The sequence below is a fragment of the Pagrus major genome, chromosome 13, assembly GCF_040436345.1.
Source record: "Pagrus major chromosome 13, Pma_NU_1.0".
Taxonomy (NCBI): Eukaryota; Metazoa; Chordata; class Actinopteri; order Spariformes; family Sparidae; genus Pagrus; species Pagrus major.
In genome coordinates, this window is record NC_133227.1 from 6,968,550 (window position 1) to 6,982,478 (window position 13,929).

The 13,929-nt window shown below is 40.2% G+C and overlaps 1 protein-coding gene across 1 annotated transcript in view; it reads left to right on the plus strand.

Annotated features, from left to right (window-relative positions):
- The first annotated feature begins 656 nt into the window (after positions 1-656).
- LOC141006803 (pro-neuregulin-2, membrane-bound isoform-like) overlaps positions 657-13,929 on the plus strand; it is a 53,989-nt gene continuing 40,716 nt past the window's right edge. The window contains exons 1-2 of the mRNA XM_073479056.1: positions 657-797; positions 13,133-13,298. Of these exons, the coding sequence (XP_073335157.1) occupies positions 710-797; positions 13,133-13,298 (254 nt within the window). The 5' untranslated portion in view covers positions 657-709. The remainder of the gene's footprint in view (positions 798-13,132; positions 13,299-13,929) is intronic.

Consider the following 13,929-nt stretch of genomic DNA (forward strand, 5'->3'; position numbering starts at 1 on the left):
GATGTGAAGTGTTTTGGGAACCCCGTCGACATCAACCTGGCAAGGGCAGGTCTGCGGGATTATCTTGGTGGGGTCAGCAGCGCAGAGGGGACAGCTTAAGTGGTCTCGCTCCACTTTTGCATGGGTCATTAAAGGAGAAGATGCTCCCGAGGTGGAGTTGGCAACAAAGTGAAGCCATGGAACTTGAAATGGCCAACTTAAGACTTGTGGACTCCTTAGGACAAGTCTTGTTGCTGCAGGACCTGGAAGAGCCACTGCTTATCTGATAGATCCAGTAAGGGAACAGTTGATTGCCTTAAAGCAATGGGAAATGCCTTCCTCGCTCCCTCCCTCTTTCTTCCCTCCCTCCCACTGTATTCTCTCACTTTTCCCCTCTTAGTCACTTGAGCAGTGCCTCTCTACCTTTCTCTCCCTATTTTTCTCCCTGCTTCCTCCCTCCCTCTCTCTCCCTCTCCCTCCCTTCCTCTCTCTCTCTCTCTCTCTCTCTCTCTCTCTCTCTCTCTCTCTCTCTCTCTCTCTCTCTCCCTCTGCCCTGCTGTGAGTAGGTGGTTCCTTTGCTGTACTTGATTGGTGTGAGTCTATATAGGAGGAGAGACGCTCTAACTAAGGCTCAGAGTCTGGTGGTGCCCACTTGCCACACTTTCCCAATAGGACTACCTGTTTTTTTTCCTGAGTCAACTCCTGAGAGGATTTACTTTCTTCTGACAGCATGACGGAGAACAAGAGGAAAGACAGGAAAGGGAGAAAGAAGGGGGTTAAGAAAGGACAGAAGGAGAAAGAGGGCGATCCCACTACAGGTAAAATAGAATTAAAGGTGGTTTCTGTGTAGCATTTTATGTATTTAAATGTACATTTATCTGTGTGTGTGTGTGTGTGTGTGTGTTAGAGTGAGACAGAGAGAGAGAGACTTGGAGAGAAAAAAGAGGGAGATTAAGGTTGTGTTACTGTGTCACGGAAGTGTGGGACAGAGTAAGTATCCCCTTGGCTTGTCAAAGCTTGCCGCTAGGTTGTCACATGGATTGGTCTCCTGATGTGGACAGCGTGTAGAGGCACATCTGGTTTCGGCCGCACTTTGGGACCGTAGGGAAGTCAAATGATATGACTTGAGTACAAAATCAACTGAAACTTTAAAGTATCAGCCAAACAAGCTGTGGGCGTCACGAGAGCCAAAGTACAGTTGTATTATGAGCTCTTATGACTTGCAATCACTGTGCTTTTAAGGTTATCATTAAGTCATTGCATGATCTCGTTTCATCCAACTCTCCGCCACATATCACAGGTTTAAAAGAGATGTTGGTTTTTCAACACTTTAAATCACAAAGTAATGTTTGTATTGCGGAATACAGTGTACTCATTACGCACTTTCTGACAGGTTTAATAATTCAGCAGTTACACAGCGGCTTTAATCTTAATTCTCAGTCTGTGGTGAGTCATCCAACGTAAGAGTGTGTGTTTTTGGTGAAAGCTACTTTGACATTGGAATAGTATGGGAGCTTTCACTTGTATTTCAGAGTCACATACGTAGCAATGTGCCTGCTCACTGGAGGATCCTACAAGCTGAGGCATGTCACTGTAGTTTGACCTCAGGTCATGGGGAAGCCCAGCCCCCGTTTTAGTGACACTTTAAGGACAATACCATCATTATTGCTTTAGCTACTATGTGTCACTCTTGGTTGGATCAGATACTGTATCTTTGAAAGCATCTCATGATGGTGGGAGCCATTTTGTACCTGCTGATGTCACCTCTGTCAGCTTCCAACAGATAACCCTCAAGACTGGGTTTAGCATCGCAGATATCTTTCTTTTGTTGTTGTTGAAGATTTTTGCGCCTTTTCCAGCTTAAATGTGCTACTGAAGTGGTTCTTGGCATCAGCGGTGGCTAATATGCTAGTTTTATTAACCATGAAAGTTTAATATATAAATAATTGCCGGTTACTCATTCCAAGTTTGATTGTGATCTGTAAACACGTAAGATGAACAGCTCCCCAAACTGCGCTGGACATGAAGTGCTCGCAGAATAATTTTTGGCATCTTTGACAATGAAAGCGCGCAGCTGCCGCACACACAGAGAAGAGCTGCGTGTGCTGAGCACATTCTGGTTCTCTACTTTTCACAAAATGACCCAAGTGAAAATAAACTTTACCTGTCTATTGTTGAATTTGACCAATATGCATTTACCATGTAACTGTATTTTTGCCGCTGTTGTTCACTGATACATGTGTCAGCTGACATGTGCTCATTCATCCAGAGCACGATAATCAGATCTGGAATCGTCATTTTCCAACTGAAAATGAGATCCTGCTTTTGGTATATCCCAACACTGACTAAGTGGGTAACCTGTGTGAAACTATGTGCTCACCCCATTGTAAAATGGAGCTTTTAAAGTAGGTCAAAATGAAGACGCGCTCACAGGTCATGCCTGTTGTGTCTGCAGGGGTCTTCAGGCACCACGTCAGGTGTGTTCTGGGCCTGAAGCACCAAAATAGGTCATTGAAGATACAAAAAAAAAAAGAGGAACCAGACAACACTTTTAGGGATGGATCAGCCACCCAGTATGTCAGTCTGATCTGGCTCTTAGATACCGGTTTCCATCTTATAATTATTACTGGCTGACATCTCTTTGTTGAGGATGCGGTTTATCAATAAATCATGTTCAAAAGAATTTTTAAATCTGAGAACAAGTCTGCACAACCAGTGCAGCTACACTTAATTTAGTTGCTAATTAAAAATTATTCAATGAGTAGACATGTTCGTAACATCATAGGTTTCTATATATTACCTTTGTTGTCTGTTCTTGTTCAAAAGATAATCAAAGATCTCTTAGCTAGATAACTGGCTTTCCTGCTGTGCTAACCAAGCAGCACAGTTGCATAAAATGTAGTGGGATGTACTAAAACAGATAAAAGTAGAGGAGCGCATGTCATGTCATGTTAGCCTGTGTGGAATTACGTGGAGATTGCATACATTCGCTGAAATATGGATTTGTGATAATGCGTCATTACATACAGAAGCTGCATCTGATTGTAATTTGCCGTTAGCTGGCGAAATGTGAAAATTAGGCATTGTGCAGTCTGATAATTATTTAACATCCCATAAAGTGCATTACACTTGTTGAATGATAGAAAATGTATCAGGAGTCTCATGTTCAGTATATGGTCCACACTGCTTGAATGTAACTAAGTACATTAACTCACTTACAAGTCCAATATTTGGGATTTAGGAAGATTAAGGGGCAGAAATGGAATATAATGTTCATGATTATGTTTTCATTAGAGTTTAATCACCTGTCGCTAAGAATCGTTGGGTTTTCGTTACCTTCGAAGGAGCCTATCCACAGAACAAGCGGGTCCTCTTCCACAGAGTGCGCTATGCTGCACCGCCATGTTTCTACAGTACAGAACAGACAAACGAAACACTGGCTTGAAAGAGGGCCTTTCGCCTTTTAGCAGCCACCCTAGGTGAGAATGAGACGAGGTGTGTTCATTTGGTTGCAATCGATACCATTAAATCCTACGCACTGGAACTTAAAGAAGAAATTGAAGGTCTGAGAAAAAGAAAGGCAATTTAAGATTAGGTTTTGTGTTTGAAGGTACGACAAGGAACTTTTAACTGATATTAACTGATTATAAAACAGTCTTAATTGAATATTGATACCTCTGTATGACCTATAGTGTGAAGGCAAATGAGACAATCAGCGAGAAAAATGTGTATTTTTATATAGTTATTCTCAAAGCCTGTCAGCAGGTTGAATTCTGACTTATCTGGGTTAGGTTAGTCATAAAATTAAAACTATTTTTATGGCATAGTGCTGAGGATGAATTGAGGAGTCTCACAGCCTGAGGAAAGAAGCTGCTCTGTAGTCTGGTGGTACGGCACTAAAACAGTTTGTTTTACCATCGCCATTTTACAAATGGATACATTACTTCATCACTATGTATCCTTCACACAGCTGTGCTTAAAAAAGAAAAAAAATAGTATTAAAAAAACTCTTTCTTTCACTCACTTCCACAACAAATGCACTCACTAGCCATTACCACTTTTTTCCACAGGGGCCGCCAGAATCAACAAAAAAGAAAGTTACTTGTAGCAGCTTTAAGCAACTCTTATTGTCCACATTTGCAGTTTTGTGGGGATCCACAGTCAGTTTCTGAAAGCTTCCACAGACCTGATCACTGGTTCTTCACTGGTTTTAGATGCCGCTGAAAAGGCTGTTCAGGATTAATTCATCTGCATTGTGCATAATACAGTATGCAACGTGCATGCTTGTATGTGTACATGTGCTTTTGTGGCTGAGGTGTGTCAAAATATAATTGTATGTAATCTCGCCCATGAGCGATTGTCAGAGGTTGTTAGACTGCCAGCCATCCATCACTTACAGAAACAAGACAGTATTGTGTGCCTTATGTTCTCTGAAAACTTAGTTTTCCACATGTATTTACGGAGACACAGCAGGTATTTCTCAGCTATAATTGCCTTTTCTCTGGTTACGATGTCTCCAGAATATTTTGATTTAGGGCATTCTGCTGCTGCATTGTTACATGATGATGTCCTTTTAGTTAAGTTACGTATAATATGGCTGAAACGTGACACTCTTTAAAGAGTGTTACGTGATTTTTCTAATGAAACAGGCTCAGGGTTAGAAAGGGGAAACTTCTGCAGACCCTAATAAAGACACCGGTGCCAAAATGTTGGTCCTCGTTGGAAAGAAAAGACACCCGAGGGATGGAAGATATGAGAAACTTTGTTGTCTTTCTTATGAATAAGACAAGGAGAACAAAATGCTACAGGCATTTCATCAAATCTGTCATCAGCACAATACAACATGAATATTTGTGTCTCTTTTTTCACCTAGTAGTTAGAAATCCCTGTACAGTTCGCCTGACCTACATAAATGTGCTTCTGCTGGTGATGATGTTAAAATTCATAAACTTCCTCCATCCATCTCATCTTATGTCAAGACACAACACAACAAGTTATTTTCTGTGTTGCTGGGTTTGCGTGTGTACTCAGGGTGGTAATAATTAGTTATGGAAGTGAAGAGTCGGCTCCTTCATTTTGTGCCAGATGCTTTTTTATCATGCACTCACACCTACCACACCTTTATAATAGAACATATTCAGAAACAAAACAGAGACAGGAAGTCAAAGGAGGTGGTGACAACCTTGACGTATTATTCCGTTGGGATCTTCCTACACGTTATTGCTCTTACAAAAATTTGTTTTTGTTGTGCTCGTACAAACAACAACTGGAAAAAGGGGGAACTAAACAGAAAGCCAGCTCATAAAACTTTCCTTCAACTGACAATGGACAGCACATACATCATTATAGTTCCTGTTAAAGCTTTTGAAATCCGTGTAGCAGCTGCCAGTGAACATGGCTCTCAGCATGGCTAATTAATGCCGCAGATTGGTAAGCAAACGGAAGTCTTTTGAAAGGTGGTTCTGAAAGACTGTCTCGAGACAAATTATGACAGACTTTTAATCTGGAAGTAATCTACTGATGAAACTTTTGAAATAGCTGGTTTACCAAAGAGCTTCCATGCTATGTTGTTTATGCATATTTAGCTTGCCGGGCTGTTACAGTGAGTTAACTGCTTTACAAGTGGCCGCCATGCTTTCATATTTACTTACTTTAAAATACCAACACAAATGGAAATGGAAATATTTTGCTTAAAATGGATCAAATGTAATATTTGTCATTGGTGTGCCAGCTTGTGCATAATTTCCTTTATATCTATCTCCGCCCCTCTCTAATTATGTTGCTGTCAGCTGTTGCATAGATAACAGCAGTATTATGTAAAATGTCTACTCCTTATATGTTGACCAATGGCAGTTAACGAGGCATGTCAGGTTAAATCTTGGGTAAGTCATGTATCTTGGAAGCATTTTTTAGTTATATTTGTTGTAGGGGTGGAAAATCTAACGAGTTAAGATGATGATCGATCTTGAAGGCGTCCTCAGTCTACTTTTCAGGCAAATCGTGGAGACTGTGGTATTTCATGTCCTCTTACTTCTGTTTCCAAACTTCACATAACCTCATTAGCTGATCCACACTATGGGAATTAACCAATAGAGTGTTGTGCTGATTGGATGAATTACTTCACATGGTTCTTGCTTAAGTCACGTAAACAACTACTGAAGTATTTATTTAATGCAATGTTTTGTTTTGATGGTGCAAATGGCCAGAAAGTCTAAAGTCTACAGGGCATTCCAAAAAATTGATTAAAAGACTGCAATCTAGATCATGGATCGTGATTGCGACTAAATAGATCATGATGTTTTTGGCAAGATTGCGCAATTACACATTCCACATTAGTCAATAATTAAAATTCTTTGACAAAAAAGGAAAACAAACATTGTAATAAGCCCATCCAACTATTCATTCGGCCCGTCTGTGTGCCTACATACCTGCCTACCTGCATGCACTCTGCCCGTAAGCTCATTGCACTTGACCGCAGTTTCCCACACGGTTAGGTGGATTTATTGCTGAATGCCATGTCTGTTGTTTATGTTCATTATGATAATGTTGGGTGTTTTCTTGCACGTGACTGAGACATGAGGTAGTTCAAAACTGGCCAAGTCTGTCTTGTGGACTCGTCGTCCAGGTGAAGTCACGGAGTGAGTGTTCATGTGTTTTGGGGGAGTGGCCTGAAGAGATGGGATTTTTTTGGTTGGATCCTCTTGCTGGTTTCTCAATGTTACCATCCCCAGCTTTAAAAAAATGGGCAGTGTGGGTTTGTGTGTTGGAAGCGTCTGCTCACAGTGTTATATGGGGGAGTCAGTGACAGCCATGTTGAAATGCGTAGAGCTACTTTCACATTGGAGGTAGTCAATTCACTGATGATCAATGTAACTTTTGTAAACTTTTAGCTGTTAATCTAAATATTTTATTGAAACTGGCCATATAACCCGAGTAACATAATTTTCATTTGTTCATCAGGATGCTGCCACTATAGGCAAACGTTAAGGAAATTATCGTATTAACACGGTATTTGCATGTAGCTTTTTGTGGCTGAAATGAGTATCGGCTACAGATAATGTAAATGTAAGTAAGTGTCACTATCAGTTCTCATGATAAAGGTAAAATCCTCATTGGGTACCTGACTGAAGTTTATTCATTCAAGTTTCTTCATAAGAACTCACAACAGCCTTTGTTGCGAAAGAACAATGCAACACAGAGAAAACTAGAGTGTTCTAGCAAGGTCTTGATTATGTTCCCTATGGCCGTTGCCAAAAGTAATAAATTACATTGAAAACAATTGTTATTCTTTGTTTTGGGATGAAATAATGTTCTAAAATGATAGATTTTGTGAAGGTGATTGGAGCAGAGCTCAGTTCAACAGGTGAAGTGAAAACCTCCGTGTCGGCTTTTCATGTTGGTGGTTTCACCACTGCAAGACATGGTGTTGAGCAAATATGTTCACACTTTGCTAATTACAGCCGTTATAACCTCGAGCAATTTAACATACGTACACAGTAAGGTACTGAGTGACACTTGTACACAATTTACACTATTGTTTCAACTGTTGTCAGCTACCCAGTTTAATCCAGTTGTGTCTAAAATATTAAATTTTTTTACCATCACAAAATGAAGTCTCTGTTAAACGGCAGCATGTCCCATTGTAGTGTACTGCACACATGATATATAAAGTGAAACAAAGACTGCAGTGCAGTACACAGGAAAGGTAGTCCAGTTGTCACATGCACAAACTATAGAGGTTCTTGTACATGGAAAAATACAATATTTGAATGTCCAGAACCAAACAAAAATAATTTATGGTTCGAAGTACAATAATGGATTGTAGCTGTGTTGTTTAACCAATGAAAGAAAACATAGACAGTCTTGCCATCACTCACTGTGGTATGATATTTTGGAAATGGAGGCCAGTTTTGTAAGGAAATTTGAATGATCTGGCCTCTTTTGGTCCAATTTCCCCCCATGAAGGCTTTGTGGCTCTTTCTCTTGAGTTCTTTGGTTCTCGTGGAGTTGAAAAGCGGCTATTTTGGGAGATAACAACCGTCCACCTTCACTTCAATGTCAGTTTTGTTCATCCTTCTCACAGGCCTACATGATTGAACAGCGTAAACACAATGCATGGAGTCCTAGTTTTCTCTGGACATGAACTGAAAAATGTTAGCGAACTTGATTTTGGCTGCACAGAATCACCACAGCATCTTTTCCCACTGTTTTAATAGTTTAACAACTGATTGCACATTGTGTAGATTCCCTGATTTTAGGTTTAAATCAAGTGTCAGTGATGGATTGTTTGTAAAATAATTATTAGAAATGAAAAGTGATTAAAATCCAATTACAAGAAAAGGCGTCATTGCCATTTCCGTGATTTTTTTTATAAATCAGTTTTCATGTTCATGAGTGTCAACAAGCATCATCTTATATAATAACGCAAGTAAACAACTTACGAGTTAAATATCGACCCAGTGTGTAGTCAGTAAAACACAGCTGTAATTGTGGGTTAACTTTACTCCAATGTACCAATGAGGTGTTTTGACCCAGAGTGGTGTAATTTTTATATTACTGTTGGCTAACTGGATCAACCCTTTGGCAGTTTTCTACCCATTGGTACTGAGTATAATAAGCCCGGTACACTGTAAAATCTGATGAAGTCAATTTACTTTTAAAAAATTAGGGACATTTTTAAATTGTTAAAACTTTTTAGTGAGTACTATTTAAAATGAATTCTGTTTTCTGACACTTTTAAAGTAAAGTCAACTTTTAAAATGTACAGTGTATTGTGTCTTTGCTATATTGAACCCACACTGTGTCAATTTATAACCCAGTACTTTTAAGTGTTAAGTGTGTCGGTAAAAAGTTGAAATGATTCACATTTCTCACGCAGTGTCTTCATTTGTTTTTACTGTTTCAGAGAAACATAAAACATTTTATAAATTGCAAAAGCGACACTATTAGTAGTTTGTGTATAGAGTTTAGTGAGAGGGAAGTGGAGCATTTTGAGTCATATATAAACAATGTGGCAGATAATTATTTGGTGGAAGTGTCTTGGTTGTTGTGGGAGGCTGTTGAAATGATCTCTTTGAACAGATGTTGCATTACAGTGACCAGTGTGCAGCGTCCGAAAGACCATTCCCACATGCAAAACCCATCGCTCTGGCTGTCTCGCCATGTAATTTGTCTTTGGACGGCGTGCACTGAAGTGACATAACACCGGAGTAATCAGGGATACTTTGTCTAGAAGGGAGAACACAAAGGCATGCCTCGGATTCCAAACTAAGCTCCTGGAAGTAAAACAGAAATGTTAACTCAATAATACGGGCAATGCATTGTTAATTCATCAGGTCACTTTGTTTTTGAAGCTCTCTCTGGGCCGAGGTCTCCAACTGTTACCCAAGGCATGAGCTGTTGACACGCCGGTTAGGCTTCTATTCTCAAATTTGGTTTTTATAGTCCATGTCTGCAGCTGCCCCTCCGCTTCAAAAAGAGAGAATCAGGCTGTTGTTGAGGCGAGGGTTTATCATCGCTGCCGGACACTTTTTCCACAGGTGTAATGGAAAAACAGATTTGTCTCCAAGAAGTTATTTTATTTCCAACAATAATGACCCTTGTTGGAAAACATTCATTGCAATTGGTAAAATTAAAATGCCTTTCTGTCAAATTCGGTCGACGTGATGTATTTTACTTAAGTTGTCCATCAATCTGTCTACTGTATGATGCTCTGTTTTTCACATCTGTCATTTCAGGCATGAGCAACCACAGTATATCACTGACCAAGCTGTCAGAGTCGAAGTTTATGGACTATAGAGGCATTTGTTTTGTTGATTTATTTGGCTTAAGCAGATAAAAGAGCTGGAAAGACATACTTTACTTAACATGGACATGACGACTAATCTCTGCGCAGTATAATGTTAAACATCTGTATCTCGGAGCGAGAGTGTCTGATGGACTGTGTCTTCATTAGAGCTGTAGATGCAGCAGACCTCTCCCGCACATCTGGCTCATCGGGTTGATGAGAAGTGCAGTCCTGTGTTTCTGTAACTTTTCCAGGCAAGGACAAAGCTTGTTTAATTTGCTTGGCAAGGACGAACCTGTGTCCAGGGGAAGTACTAAACATTTTTCTTTGTGGTGCAACTTCATTCCTGCTGCTCTCTAACTATGACTGACAAGGCTTTCCTCAGGCGTTGTGCTGGTCCGAGTTGAGTGTGTGAAATCATGTGCACATCCAGACCGGGGACTTTTGTAAGTCCAGTTCTGTTCCATCCTCAGATACAGCGGTATACAAACGAGCTGCCTATCAAGCATTGCACATGTGCATATGCTATTCATCAACTTGCCATGTTACAAAACAACTGATACAATGTTGGTATTATTCCATTAGCTGGCGTAATGTGAAATTAGGAGGATCAGTCGACCGTAAGGCATTGTGCAGTCTGATCTTTATTTAACATCAAGTCCAATATACTACATTACATTTGTTAAATAACAGAAACTGTTTAATGAAGAACATCTGGAGTCTCATGTTCAGTATATGGCCTTGCTCGAGGCCGTTGATAAACCCACACCGCTGGTTGAGCTGATTTTAAACGCCGATATACAGTGTATTCGGCCTATATAATGTTATGACTTTCAGCAAAACCACATTTATGCCTTGCTGCATAAATGAGGGTTTTATTGTTCCAAACCCTTTCGGGACAGTAAAATCTTGAGCTAACTGCTGGAGCAATCGCAGCACAAAGACCCATCCCGAGAATAAGCTCATTAAGGTTACTAAGTACCCCGGTACAAAGGCACATCTGCCTTGTGTCAGAATCTTTGTCTTTATTTTCCGAATGCCACGAATATCACCAGCCACATTTTCCAGCAGGAAGCTGTGCACAGATAAAAGTCCACTGTCTTACCAGCCACAGAGTAATTTTAGAAACAAATAGCTGCTATTGAACTAAGAATAGTTCTTTTTTCCATTGATCTGTGCTGTTTGCGAGCTATTTTAAATGTGACATTTCACTATCTGTGATTCCAGTGGAAATTAGCTCAAAGTGTACATCAGACAGACGACTCTTTTAGTGTATGTGGTGCTCAGTCTCGTGGAGTAATCACGACCGCTTGTGATGTGACTTGCCTTTTGTTTTAAATTGGGATAATTCGAGCCGCTCAAGTCTGAGCATCAGTATCAACTTAAGTGGGCAGAAAATATCAGTAGACGTCAAAGGTCTCAAGATTACTTTACAAATTAAGATGATTGCATGAAGAGCATTTATTTAAAGAAAAAAAAAAAACATCGAAGTGCATCAGACCTTTTAGTGAGACAAAAATTGACAAGGATGGATCATAGTAACCTCTCTCTATGCTGCGTCATCAACATTAACTGAGGTGGTACCAAAGAGGTCCAGGGCTGGAACGGAGAGTGGTGTCCTCTGGCCCCTTTGAGGAGTATTAGTGCCAAGTGACCAGAGGTGGCAGAGCACACAGGACGGACTCTCAAGGTTCTTGGATGCCAAAGAAAGAGTTCTTTCAAATCAACATCTGCCAGACTTACAAAGCTTAAAGATAAACTCAGTAACATTTCCGCAGTAAATGTCATAATACATTACCTCATCTGTGAACCTGGTTTCTGCCCGAGTCACGTCAGATGGCAAAGACAATAACTCCCATGATCCCGCTCTGATTCACAACATCATCAAACTACTCTTTTGTTTTCATTGTTTCGATTGAGAGACCCCTCGCTGCAGAAGATACCGCATATACTGTGCATTTAAGAAGGAGCTGCTGCTTGTGTGTAAATACTTACTGTATGTATGTACTCTTAAAGAGACAGGAGCTAAAACAGAGCATTTCAGACAGAGGGGGAATACAGAGCTGCAGCACTGGACAGAATGAGAAAACTGATGTTTTTTGAGCATTAAATCCTGTAAACCTTTTTTAGTAATAACGATAATAAAACGAGGAACCTGAAAATTATCAATTGTCCTTACACATTACATCATCATTAGCAAATCCATGGTGAAAATGCTGTTTTTGAAGCAAACCTGACTGTACCCCAAAACACATCTTAACCGGAATAAAATCGACAAAGAAAAGAAAAAGAAATGCAGCATCATTAAGGTTTTTCTTCCTGTGCAGACATGTCGCCTTTACCAGGTCAGTGAAGTAGGACAGTCTCTCAAAAAAGAGGCCGACAGGGGATAATTTTGGTGCACCTCTTTAATTGAAGTCGTTACCTATGTAAACCTCACTCTGCCTGTCATGCTTTGTTTGTCTCCATTGTGCTGTCATCCTTCGGAGGCGATGCACAGCAAACATCTGCAATTTGCAGGGCCGCTCGGTTTAGCTTATGCATGAAATCGTAAATGTTACAGAGAGTGTGTGTTTGTGTGTAAGGGAGAGCGAGAGAGGGGGGCATCTTGGCCAGCCTCTGGTTGACCCTTGTTCACCCCTTCTCTCTCGCCCCGCCCTGCATGAGTCCTCTCCTAAACATGTGTGCAGCTGTCAGCTGGCGAGTGTTTGTGTGAGTGTGTGTTGAGCGGGCACGTATGCGTGCGTCTGGACAAAGATCATTTTTCAATATTTCAATTCCTTTTTTTTCATCTGAGGAAAAAGGTTGCAAGAAATTATAATTGTATTCTTTGTCGCTCGTGTGTGACATATGAACAGAGGCCAACAGAATATGGAAGTTGTAAAAAGTGATTTAATCTTCAGAATTTGTGAACGCATTTTGCAAAGTCCTGAAGTGGACGAAAGAGTTCTGATAAAAGTGTTTTCTTTTTAGTTTTGTCATCACAACAAGTCAGTAATCGTAGTGTTAAAGCGTTCTTTTCTTGTTTACCATTTGCTTCTAATTGCATGTGTTGTTTGTCAGATTGTGCATGTTTAAATATTGCTTCAGGTGTTTTCATAGCAGCAGCGGCGGAGTGAAATCCTGCCTGTTTATTAGTCTGAGACAAAGTTGATAATATCTCTAGTGACAACATCTGGTGGTCACATGAGAGAGTTGTTGGCCGAGTCCACAGAGATGATGACTGGCTCCGTTTCTGTCTCGCTGTTCCTCCTTAAAAAAACCAACACACAATCATAAACCAACAGTGCAAACCAAACTACAATGATAAGTTTATGTCTATGGCGGTTAATAACACTGAGTTGTTCTCTTTCTCTCTTTTTCTAGCTGCGGCTCCAAAGTTAAAACCGATGAGGATTCCAATAATTGTGGACGAGGGAAGCAAGCTCACAGTAAAGTGTGAGGCAACAGGGAACCCTCTCCCCACCTACAGATGGTTCAAAGATGGCAACGAGCTGAAGAAAAGCAAAAAAGTCCGAATAAGGAACAGCCAGTGAGTACAAGTCACCCGTGTCCTGTAAAGCCGACGCAAACAGTCTAAGATTCTTTTATCAACAGGATGTGCTGGTGCAGTTTTTTAAGAGCTGTAGAATGAAATCAAAATCAATATCAATATAGAAATTCATTCATTCATTGAAATGTCTAATTATTTATATTAATTCAAGTGTATTTATCATCCCTCTTAATGTTTATTGAACTAAAATAATTGAACTAAAATACTAAAAATAAAAAATCGACATTTTTTTACCCTCAATTCAGCACGATTGCAAGTTGCCTCTAGTCAAGTTTTGCTTGTTCAACCAGTGGCTAATGTTTGCTAACTTTAGAGAAACTTTACATCAGTTGTAAACAACTGGCCTCACAGGATCACTGATTTCTGACAACTTGCACTACTGTCAGATTACATTGTGTCATGTCACGGTTAACAGTCAGAGTAAAACTGGCAAAAACACACAGTACCTGACTTCACTGTTCTGTCATGTTTTGGGTGTATTATCAGAGCTGGATACGAAACTCCAAGAACAAGTTTTCTCTCTTTCTGGTTTTGTTCTATGTTGCACAGCTCAACGCATATGCCCCCTGGCCTCGGCTATACATTAGGATTACACGAATGAGCTTTTTAC